Consider the following 11,328-nt stretch of genomic DNA (forward strand, 5'->3'; position numbering starts at 1 on the left):
ATTTTATTAAGACTGCAATCTGGGGCAGACGTAGACGTCTCCTGTTTTTGCTTTGATCATTTAATAATACTGCTGACATGAAGTGCAGATATTGCAAGAATAAGATTTTATTTGCATAAGACTTTTAACTTATGATACAGGCATCGTAGTTTTAAACCCTATACCAAGAGTCTTCTTTACTTAAAGATGGACGTCCACTGTATACTGTATTTCCAGAGCATTCCCGCCAACGTAATTTGGATTTGAAAACGTTATTTACAGTGATCAACGTGCTGTAGTTGCATTTAGTTCCACAAAGGAAACAAAATATATTCATGCCAACTATTTCCTGATAAAAACGCAAGAGACCCTAAAAAATGTGAGCTGTGATTTTAATGTAAAATGTATTGATCGAGGAAAAAATTATTTAGCAGTGACACCTTCAAGTATACCAATGGTAATTCATAATTTTCTCAGGGACAAATTACCAACTTGGCACGCAGAACACAACAGCCATTATTAAAATTACCATCATTATTACTACATATCCGTTATTGAGAGTCGCTCTTTTCCATTGCCTTGAAGAGCTGCAGCAATGTTAGCCTTCTTAGCCAACGACGCAAGTGTGTGCCCAGACGGACAGGAGGGCTGTGCCCACAGCCTCAGTGGGTGACCCATCCCTGAGATGGTGAACGTCACGATGAGCCGTGGGGCGAGGACCAGAGGAGCTTAGAACTCTTCCTCTGCATTGCGGGTTCTCGTGGCTTTCAGCTCCCTGAGGCGCTGCATGCAGTCGGCCAGACTCCTTTCTCCATGGACCTTGTTGTCGCGGGTCCGGACGTTCACGGTGTCCCCAGCCTTTTCCTTCTCTCCCACCACTGGACATGGAGAGACATTAATGCCACACAAGTCACCACAGCATCATTTCAACAGCTACAGAGGTACTGAAGTAGAAATGAAAAGTTTAAAGCAGGCATTGAGGATGTTTTTTTCCTGAGGGTTCTAGTTAGGATTTCGGTGGAGACTGACCCTGAAGGAATGCCACTACAGCCTTAACATGAGATGGCCAAGTTCCAACAGTAAGCTCATGTTCCTAAAAACACTGTTGAATGTCTGAGAAACGAGGACGACCCCACATCAGGCTACACAAAGCTACACGAGGGCCTTCTCGTTGACCTACGGGTACATATGCCAAACTTGTCTGAAGATGGCTTTGTTTCACGCAGACACCATGGAGCACATCGCCATCCTCATCTTGGTGGATGATCAGCGGAGCGCCGCACGTGGGTGATGGATTGCCAGCTTGGCGTCCACGTTTCCGCCTTCCAAGTTTTTCAAAAGGCAATTAGGGCTGCTAATGCACGCGCGGGCTTGTTCTTTAGACGCTGCGCCAGCCGGGGATAAAACTGTTCGAGGGGGATCCAAAATGCCTGCCTTACCATTCTGCACAAATTCCACTCTTTCAGTTCCTCTGTGGTTTAGGGGAAGGGGGGGGGGGGGGGGGGGGGGGGGTGATTGTGGGTGATGATAAACAAAAGCAAAAACTCCCACTCTGGCAAAAGAAAAAAAACAAACAAACAAAGCAAACAAAAACAAAAAACATACACCAGAACAACAAATGCAGGTATGTATGCATCAAGCGCAAGTCAAAATAAAAAGATAAAAACATACCTAAAATAAAGTTGTACTGAGCTAGTTGTGCGTTTCGGATCTTCTTGTTCAGAGTGCAGCCGGGGTCCAGGTCCACGTCCGTCATCAGGCCAGCGCTGTGGAACTCCTGCTGCACCTGTACGGGGAGCACAACGCGTTAGCCAACACCTCGCCGATCAAGTGTCCGGGGAGCACAATGCGTTAGCCAACACCTTGCCATTCAAGTGTATGGGGAGCACAACGCGTTAGCAAACACCTCGCCGTTCAAGTGTACGGGGAGCACAACGCGTTAGCCAACACCTCGCCGTTCAAGTGTATGGGGAGCACAACGCGTTAGCCAACACCTCGCCGTTCAAGTGTATGGGGAGCACAACGCGTTAGCCAACACCTCGCCGTTCAAGTGTATGGGGAGCACAACGCGTTAGCCAACACCTCGCCGTTCAAGTGTACGGGGAGCACAACGCGTTAGCCAACACCTCGCCGTTCAAGTGTCTGGGGAGCACAACGCGTTAGCCAACACCTCGCCGTTCAAGTTTCCCGGGGCGAGCCGAACGCTAAAGCGCATGGCTGAAAACTAAATGCTTTACCCTCTTGGCGTAGTCCTCACAAGTGGGTCCGACAGGCACGACCATCACCTGCCGCGGTGAGAGCCACAGAGGCCTAGACGAAAACGAACAGAAGACATGAACCTTTCCTCAGGTAACAAGCGCAGAAATGGAAATCAGACAGCCATAATGCAGCCATAGTGACTTGATGTGCTTCAGTCTCGCCTCCAGTTTCATCTTACTCGCACGTACCATTTTCCGCCATAGTTTTCTGTCAGGATCGCGATCATCCTCTCCACAGAGCCCAAAATGGCTCTGTGAATGATCACCGGCCTCTTCTTATCATCTCCATCATGGCTACAAAGAGGGACATTAGGGTAATGAAGACCAAATGGTTTCAAAGTCAACAGTAAAGATGAATGGCCTGTCAATTAAGAACTACTGCAAATAAAACAGGTGACCACAAGATGTCGCTATTGTACCGATCACAGGCTTTGAACAATGGCATTTAAAATGATGCTTAGAGAACGAATTGGGTAGCAGCAACCAGTAAGCAATACTACGAATTGCTACGAATTGGGTAGCAGCTACATGTGCATGTGGCCTACCTGACAAAGGTGAGATTGAAGCGAATAGGTAGTTGGAAGTCCAGCTGGATGGTGGCACACTGGTGGTATCTGCCGATAGCATCTTTGATCTGGATGTCAATCTGAACCAAAGAACAAAAGTTCAAAGTCTATCCATACACTCCACACTCTCTCCACGCAAGAAGGCCCCATGGTTACCTTTGGTCCGTAGAAAGCACCATCTCCAGGGTTCAACACCCACTTCTCCCCAAAATCATTCAGGCTGTTCTCCAGTTGCTATGGAAATCAAAAGAAAACAAAAAGATGCTTGTGAGAGCTAGAACATCGTCTAGCACCACAAATCTGGAATTAACTGATTTCAGCATTACCAACGTCTTAACTGTTTACAGTGCAGACTACTGCAGTTCTGAAAAGATTGCCTGAGGCTGGTATTGTGCCACTATGAGTTAATCTACATCGCTAGTAGTAGAAGTGGCAGGTGAGGCAGATGACCGTTACCTTCTCAGCCTGAGCCCAGATTTCCGGTTCCCCAAGGAACTTCTCTGGCCTGGTGGAGAGGTTCAGCTTGAAAGTGAAGCCGAACACGTCATACACAGAACGCAGGAAGTCCAGGCAGCCCTTGATCTCCGACTCAATCTAATGGACATACGACACCTGCTTTTAGTCCCGTGTCTTTGTTGCGAGGAACTAGGTCCTGAAGACCTGATTTAAATATTCTGACTTCAGACAGAGTAAACAGAGCCAAGACAAATTCTGCAGTAATAGGATCAGAACAGCAAATCGATGTACTAAATGAGCCCAGAAAGACATTAGGCTCCCAATCTATCATTTTCTCAACCACGGAATCCTATCCTACTGATTATTGCTGTTCATCAGAGATCATGAGCCAAGCTATATAAGGAACAAACACTTCAGTACATGGGAGGAGCTTAATCCAGCACCTGCTCCATGGAGCAGAAGATGTGCGCGTCGTCCTGCTGGAAGCGGCGGACGCGGGTCAGTCCCGTGAGCGCCCCCGAGAGCTCGTTACGGTGCAGCACGCCGAAATCCGCCAGGCGCAGGGGCAGCTCCCGCCAAGAGCGCGGCCGATGGTCAAACATGAGGCTGTGGGCAGGAGGAGAGGCGTTTGAGACGGTCACGTCAGCGTAGGGCATCGGTGCGAGAGCGGCGCGCTACTTTTGGACAGGACGAAATTTGGCAACCGTACACCCAGTTCCTTAGTAATTAATGCATCTCTGATATTTTGAATAAAACCGTTTGTCAAATTGTGTTCATTTATTTCCAGCTCTTCTGTATTTGAAGCCAACACTAAGTAAATAAAACGCAGCACACCGACCAGAATGCTGTAGGGCAATGTGGCAAAGTTCATCGGTCTAGATTTCAGCGATCGTATATTTATAGAATCCAGGATTAATTTCTAAAGGCAGAATCCAGGAGTCATGTTTAAAAGCACTACAGAGAACCGCGAGTCAAACTATGAGGTCAACTGCATCGTGCTGAGAGCTCATTATGAGTCACCGTGGCATTTTCAGACGTAGGACTCGTTTTCTCGGGGCTTGTTCTGCAGAAATTGTAAAGGCGGATGTTCGTACCAGTGTCCAGGGCAGTTCATGGGTTTGAGGGCGAAGACCTCCTTCTCCACCTCAAAGGAGAACATGTTCTCACTGTAGTGCTGCCAGTGGCCAGATGTCTGCCAGAGCTTGCTGTTGTAAATATTCGGGGTCACCACTTCCTGGAAGCCCCTCTTCCTGTATTCGCTCTGTGGACCACAAAGTCGCAAATCCTCAGTCAGACTCTGAAATTTGTGTCTCATTCTATGACATTAATGACCATGGTGGTTCTGGGAAGCAACTCGGTGACTTAAGATGCTCTATATGCAGCCTTGAAGGTATTACCTTTGGAACACAACACAGCACTCAAAATGAGTAAATACATACTTTTGCTAAAACATCGAGGTGTTACTTCAGATAACCTTTCCACTGCAGATGTAATGCAGGCTAGCCCCCGCGTCCCTAATCTGTCAGAGCCGGGGCCTGCTGCACGCGGAGGCAGCAACGTAGCCGTGTAGCTGGGAGAGGCAGCTTACCCGTATAAACTCCACCAGCGTGTTATAGATGTACGCTCCCTTCGGGAGAAAGAAGCAGCTACCGGGGCTGAGGTCATGGAAGAAAAACAAGTCTTGCTCCTGGAAAAAGACACAAAAGGTGTTAGGTGTGTGCGTATGCGTGTGAGAAATAGAGACGCAAGTGTTTGTGTGTGTGTGTGTGTGTGAGAGAGAGAGAGCGAGCGCGTGAGAGAAACAGACAGGCAGAGCGTGACCACGTGCAGGCGTGTCCGATTAGCCCTATCGGTTTTTCCGTGACAAACCCGTCCACGCGTGCCCGGCGCTGTGCCCGCTGGCAGATGGCACATTAAGTGAAGGAACATCTGCTAGCTTTGCCCCCCCCAACCCCCCCCCAGATCCACTGCCGGTTAACTGAGAGGACACGGGAACCCCGGGAGCCTGAAAACACTGCCGTTAAACCAAGAGTGTGGACAGCTTGCAGCCCGAGTCATTAGCGCGCCTCGGAGATGCCGCTCCCCCTGCGCCGACGCCAATGTCTGCCGGTTTGTCACCCACTGTTCGATAAAGCGAGCCGTTTCATTGCTAAGTCGTTTTTCTCTCCGCCCCAAACCACCCCCACCCCCCCGACAGACGTTAAACCTGCGGCTGAAATAAATTGGGCTACCGCTGACTGTGGAGCTCTGGTGGAAATCCTATAGGTCAGGGGAGAACGCGTGTCCAGGAAAGGCGGTGAAAGAGTGCTTTTTCTATTCTTGGCAAATAGGGACAATAAAGTAGAAGATGGAGAAGATTTCACAATGTTCTGGACATACAGGTGTTTAAGCTGTTGCTGCCAGCATGTTATGCGCTACGCACGCAGTGTGAGGAATTTAAATAGGGCGTTTCTGCTGTAGGCAAAGATTCCAACTCGGTAAAACAATGTTTGTTTTTCTTAGATACACATCAACCCAATCAACTATAAGTATTTATAGCACATAGCACAACCTATACCAACTGTAAGTGACACGCCTGCATCTGCAAATGTAAAGTTTACGACTGGCACCTGCCCTGCTTCATCATAATAATCCTGTATCAATTTACAAAGGGCACCCGTATCTGCATAAATGGCGCATATGCAAATCCACAGCCACGCCCATACCCGCCCCAGTTTGCGGTGGTCCCTGTTCTTGGCCTCCTCTTGGAACTTCTCCCACTCCTTCAGCATCTTGGGGTCGGGGAAGGAGATGCCATAGAGACGCTGCAGGCTCTCCATATCTGCCTTGCCCTCCCAGTATGTGGAGGAGTTCTGCAGCAGCAGAAATGTACCATTAGACAGTAATCTGGTCTGGTGGATGTACTGTTATGTTCAGGCAACCAGCAGGAGACAAGAGCATGATTTAAAATTGGTAGGAAGAAAAAAATAATTATTCTAAAAGCCTCTTATTTGCATGTTGATAATGGCATTCTGTGTTCAGCTAGTCTGGAGTTAATCTAATAAAGTCTGCTAAAGCTACAAAACGGGTCTGTACCTTATGGATCTTCAAAGCCTTGATCTTTCCAGTGTGTCTTACATGAGGACCTCTGCATAAGTCAATCAGTGGCCCACACCTTCAGAAGACAAAAAAAAAACCCATCTCATGACCGCTGATGCTCTGCGGTACGCAGCCTGACGCGATAGCTGTGAGGTGTGCGTGAGCGTGCACCAAGGCCGTACCTATAGACTGTTGTTGTTGGGGTGGTGACCTTCTCGTTCAGGATGCGGCACTTAAACTTGTTATACTGCGGCGAGACGGGAGAGGGAAGATTAGCGTCGGCGAACCCGGGGCCTTTGCGGCGCGAGACACCTGTCGCGGGCTCCCACGTCTCCTCCGCGGAATGACACAAGCTCCTACCTTGAACATTTCCAGGAGAGTCTCCTTCTTTATCTCCAGCCTCTCAAAGGGCTGCTTCTCCTTGATGATCTTCTTACACAGGCCCTCCAGACAGGGGAAGTCATTACTTGACAAACCTCTATATATATATAAAATTTAAAAAAAAGCGTGCATGAGCGGAGGTGGTGGCAGGATATCGCTTGAGTGAAGTGAGAAAAGTAAAGAAGAAGACAGGTTAGAAGAAAAAAAAAGAAAAAGTTACATTTTCATGAATATGCATAATGAAGACACCAATGAAAAGGGATTAATGAATAAATTGGTGAAGAAGGATGGCAAACATCTAGGTGCCATCAATGGAGGAAACTTTCCCCATTACCAGTAACCTCACTTGGTACTCTGGAGCTCCTGTTCTGGAGATGACACATTACACCATAAACAAGGTGCAGCTTGACAGTCAAATCATCTTGTAGAATATCATTAGCATAAATTGGCTTTCAGTAAGAAAATAACAGTACTTATTATTTCCACCCCTCACACTAATTTAAAGCCACAGTAAAAGCTTGCAGTCAAACAAAAGGTCAAATAAAATTGTTTATAACCAGTCTCTTTGCAGACTAGCAAGATGGCCTTTGAAATTGTATTCCCCCCCCCACCATCTGCTTAATATTCAAGCATTGATAGACGAATTCATTAGACTTAAAAACCTCACCTACTCACAAGAGAACGGAATACAATTTGAATCCTACTCTCTATTCAAGCCCTGTAGACCTTTTTTCACAATGGTTATTAAACTAGCTGGTAAACAACTGCCTTTAACAATATGTCTGCTATATAAATGTTAAGGAAAATATGTTAAGTGCATTGGGGTATAGTGGTTCAAAGACTTGAGATGAAATACGTAAGTATTAGGAATGTGAATTTCAAAAATACTCCTTTTCTAAATAAATAGGAAAAAACACATTTCTTTTGTGTATCTGGAAGGAACATTTTGTATGGCAACTGTCGCATCCATTTCCTCACTAATGCTGTAATGACAAACACGTAGCACAAATGAACATTATTTAAATATGCTACATAAGAATTAAGATTCTGAGCACGTGACATGTACAACATTACTGCAATAAATCAAGGCTCCCATCAAAGTCCTTTCAAACACTTTAAGGCCTCCATATAGATCAAAGCTAAGAGCAACGCAATATGACAGAATTATGGAGGAATTACGGACACGATCAACCTGAGACGCCGAGCACCTCGTCGCGCCGTGCGCGTTACAGCCGGACAACCTCCACTACGTGTGCGGCTGCCAAGAAAGACGCGTGCCGGCTGCATCTTTCTTCTTCTCTATAAATACAGAAGAACACGAAGGCTGCTTCCTCTTCCTTGTGTCCGAAGATTTTCTTAGAAGTTAAAAACTCCTGCATCGCACCAACAGTTGCTATAGCGGCAGGCAATCTTCTCCCAATTAGCGTCAAAGTGCCCGACGCATTATGACTGCTCCACCCGCAGTAATGGATTACACATACTTCACAACCCAAACGAAAATGCTGACAGTATGCAAGCCTCCACGCTCCCCAAGGTGGCCCTGTTCTCGCGCATCGCTCAAAAACACTTTCTCCGGAAGCGTTCCCAACTGCTATGTCCTCTGCACAATGGCAGTAATGATGCTTAAGAAATCACTTCATCACTCCACTGCAGAGACCCCTCCACTGATGCCGGTGACTACAGGGAGCCCGAATGAAAACTGAGGCTTGCTGACGAAGCCAAAAAACTAAACTGCTCCATTTGTCTCCTGCAAGCGTTTGGTCTCAGCCCGTACCGTATCGCACACCATTCATGCCTCTAGTACGACTACAACCACCACTGCCCCGAGAGACAGGGCAGACTGGCCTCACGCCTCTCTTCTGTGCCAGCACCCAGATGATAGAACGAACTCCCACTAGCTGCCCATACATCGAAGTCTCTTACCGTCTTCAAACGCAGACTAAAGACCCGCCTTTCCAAGAAGTGCTTGAATGATCCATAGTCACTTCAAAGTGCTACAATAATTAACATTCCTTCACTTCTCTACAGCAAAGAAGTACTTTCATTGTACGGCTTCCCTCCGACACAGTTCTAGCTTAATGGTATACTTACACGCGCAACTACGCACTGTTGAGTCATGAGGGACAAAAGCGACTGCTACATGCTGCTAATGTAAATGAAACAGCGGTGCTTTAATGGCCACTTACTCGTTCTCCAGAAACATGTCGTAGTAGAAGCCATTCTCAATGGGAGGGCCGTAGCACAGGCAACCTCCATACACTCTCTCCATGGCCTCCCCCATGATGTGAGCACTCGAGTGCCAGTAGACCTAAAGGCAGTGGTGGTGGCATTAGTGGTGATCACACAATGCCTGGCAGCCGTTTCCCGATGAGTGCCCTGCAGGTAAGTGAGGGGTTCGCGGCTCCCAAGATAGCCTGAAGGTTTTGGACAGTTTTCTCCAATGCACATTACGAACCCAGTGACTGTCTAAGGAGTTAGATCAGGGGTCTTTAAGCAGACTGGGTCAGACTCTGTTAATCGTTAACTGAAACGGTGCTAGGTTCCGCCCAAGATGTCCATGTTAATGAAAAGAGTATTGAAGTGTTTCAGAAAGACATTAATGCACTACGGGTAACACCTATTTGAGACACCAAGTTTCATTTTCAATTACATTTAAATAAAAAAAATGATTACAGTGCAAGCAGGGTTTTCCAACCACTCTATTACACGTTATTGGTCACAGGCATAAATCCAATTTAACACTAACCAAAACCTCTTGGCTGAAGGGCACTGGAAAAACCACACAAATAAAGGCCAAACTACTGGGCTGGGACTCACTGCTTGCGCCTCTTCATCCTCAAACTTGAGAAGCTGCAGGCTGCAGTCGCCCTCCAGAGGTCGATCCAGGTCCCACACGTCACCGTTCACTTTGGCAATCACGGTGTTATCGGCGAGGCCTTGGCTGTTTTAAGTGACAGTTTGACAGAAAACACAGTGCTCAGATTACACGCAGTCAACAGGAACCACTGCACCTCCCGACACGGAAACGGTCAGTCAGGTGACTGGCTCGTGGAGCATTTCCACGAGACTGCTCTCGCATCTCAAACGCGTCAGGGTGGTGGTGCGTCTCTCACCTGATGCCACAGGCGACCTGGTACGGCGTGGTCTTCCAGGACTCTCCGTCCACCACTTTTCCGTCAGGCAGGGTGACCCGGATGGGCTTGCTGTCCTTCTCTGCCTTCTCAGCCAACAGGGCATCATGCTCTGCCTTCAGCTTGTTATACAGGACCAGGCGGTCCTCTATATACTGAGGTGCTGGTTTCAGCTGTGACAGACACAGGTTAACGAAAAGGTTCTTACTCAAAGTTTGGGAAAAGAAAACTACTGTCAGCCAGAAAATGCCAAAAAAAGTGGGAAGTGATTTGTACCTGAAGAGCAACAACCACAGTGCTCACTACAATGTACAACACAAGCCCACACACAATGGATTTGACAATAAACTCAGCTAAAGTTCTCATCTGGGGTTGTGATGGTCCCCTTGAAACACCGTTTAAATTTGGATGGCTCTCATAGTCTGCGTTACTGGAGTTGCTCAGATTGCAGCAGTAAAATCACAGTGAGAGATAATCACAGAAAGAATGGCCAGCATGTGGCCCGTCAGCCAAAAATGTGCCCAGGAGGCCATTCCGAAACTTCCGAGCTACCTCGGCCCTCCCGCCCGCGTCTCCTCCCGCAGCTTTGTTCTTCTTCTTCGCTCCATCTTTACCAGCCTTGTCCGACACTCCACCCTGAGAAGGAAGAATACGGGGCGAGTCTGTGTGCGTCTACAAACACGTTAATGAGCTACTCCACCCATTACACACAGAATGACATGACACGAACAGGAACATGACACAAGAATACAAGGAATATGACTTAGAGGTTTCACATGTAAACTACATTAACACTACACTGGCCAGTTTATTGTCTAAATACAAATGTATAAACACTGAACGTTAATACTGCTTGTTAAGTTTACAATATAAACTACTGACACCTTAAATCAACAGACCAGTAGCGTGTACAGTGGCCAGGAGCAGCTGGCTAGCTATCCTAGCATATGTCAATAGCAGGACGGTGCTGACAGCACGCCACTAGCTAGCATGCTAAACTAAACCGGCACGGCTGCGGGCGAGCTAGCTAGTAAGCTAATGTAGTCATGCTAGCTGTGTGGCTAATTGATACACCGTAACGTTACCTGCTTCCCTTCGTCAACTTGTAGGACTTTTATTTGTTCGGTGATAGCTTTGTCCGCCATTCCAAGATGAAAAATAAACGTTATGATACAAAAAAGCTCCGCCGAATCAAATTTTCCCTTATCCGACCCGGCATATGAGTAACCAGCAGCGTGTCCCGGATGTAGGTACAGACACCAGTGCTGATGCAACACCGTAATGGGCGGGCTTTCTTCAACCACAGCCAATGGCAACCAATTAGGTAGCTGTAAACTGCAAAAGGGGGCGTCTCAGTGAAGTTATGCAACGTACGAGCGGCTTGGTGTTTTAAATAAAAGTTATGTAATTGGAAAAAAAGTATTTAATTGTTACTACAATATAGTCTACTCAAAACTTGAACTCGGTTTTTAATGCATG

At 47.2% G+C, this 11,328-nt stretch overlaps 1 protein-coding gene across 1 annotated transcript; it reads right to left on the reverse strand.

Moving 5' to 3' along the window:
• Positions 1-83: 83 nt before the first annotated feature.
• Positions 84-11,118, reverse strand: tars1 (threonyl-tRNA synthetase 1). Its single transcript, XM_076997618.1, has 19 exons — positions 10,935-11,118; positions 10,402-10,485; positions 9,832-10,022; positions 9,536-9,659; positions 8,905-9,026; positions 6,698-6,815; positions 6,520-6,584; positions 6,335-6,413; positions 5,965-6,111; positions 4,848-4,946; positions 4,354-4,520; positions 3,703-3,865; positions 3,260-3,397; positions 2,960-3,037; positions 2,783-2,883; positions 2,427-2,531; positions 2,217-2,289; positions 1,651-1,765; positions 84-857 (listed from the first exon to the last, which is right to left on the reverse strand). Exons 1-19 carry the CDS (start codon positions 10,992-10,994, stop codon positions 709-711), a joined length of 2,178 nt encoding a protein of 725 aa, XP_076853733.1. The 5' UTR covers positions 10,995-11,118; the 3' UTR covers positions 84-708.
• Positions 11,119-11,328: the final 210 nt, after the last annotated feature.

The sequence above is a fragment of the Brachyhypopomus gauderio genome, chromosome 3 (genome assembly GCF_052324685.1).
Source record: "Brachyhypopomus gauderio isolate BG-103 chromosome 3, BGAUD_0.2, whole genome shotgun sequence".
NCBI lineage: Eukaryota > Metazoa > Chordata > Actinopteri > Gymnotiformes > Hypopomidae > Brachyhypopomus > Brachyhypopomus gauderio.

Coding starts and splice junctions, on each gene's coding strand:
- tars1 (XM_076997618.1), bottom strand. CDS start 10,994: ATGGCGGACAAAGCTATCACCGAACAAATAAAAGTCCTACAAGTTGAC. Junction 6,414..6,519: donor CCAACAACAACAGTCTATAG/GTACGGCCTTGG, acceptor TGTCTTCTGAAG/GTGTGGGCCACTGATTGACT. Junction 858..1,650: donor TCAGTACAACTTTATTTTAG/GTATGTTTTTAT, acceptor CTCCATGTCCAG/TGGTGGGAGAGAAGGAAAAG.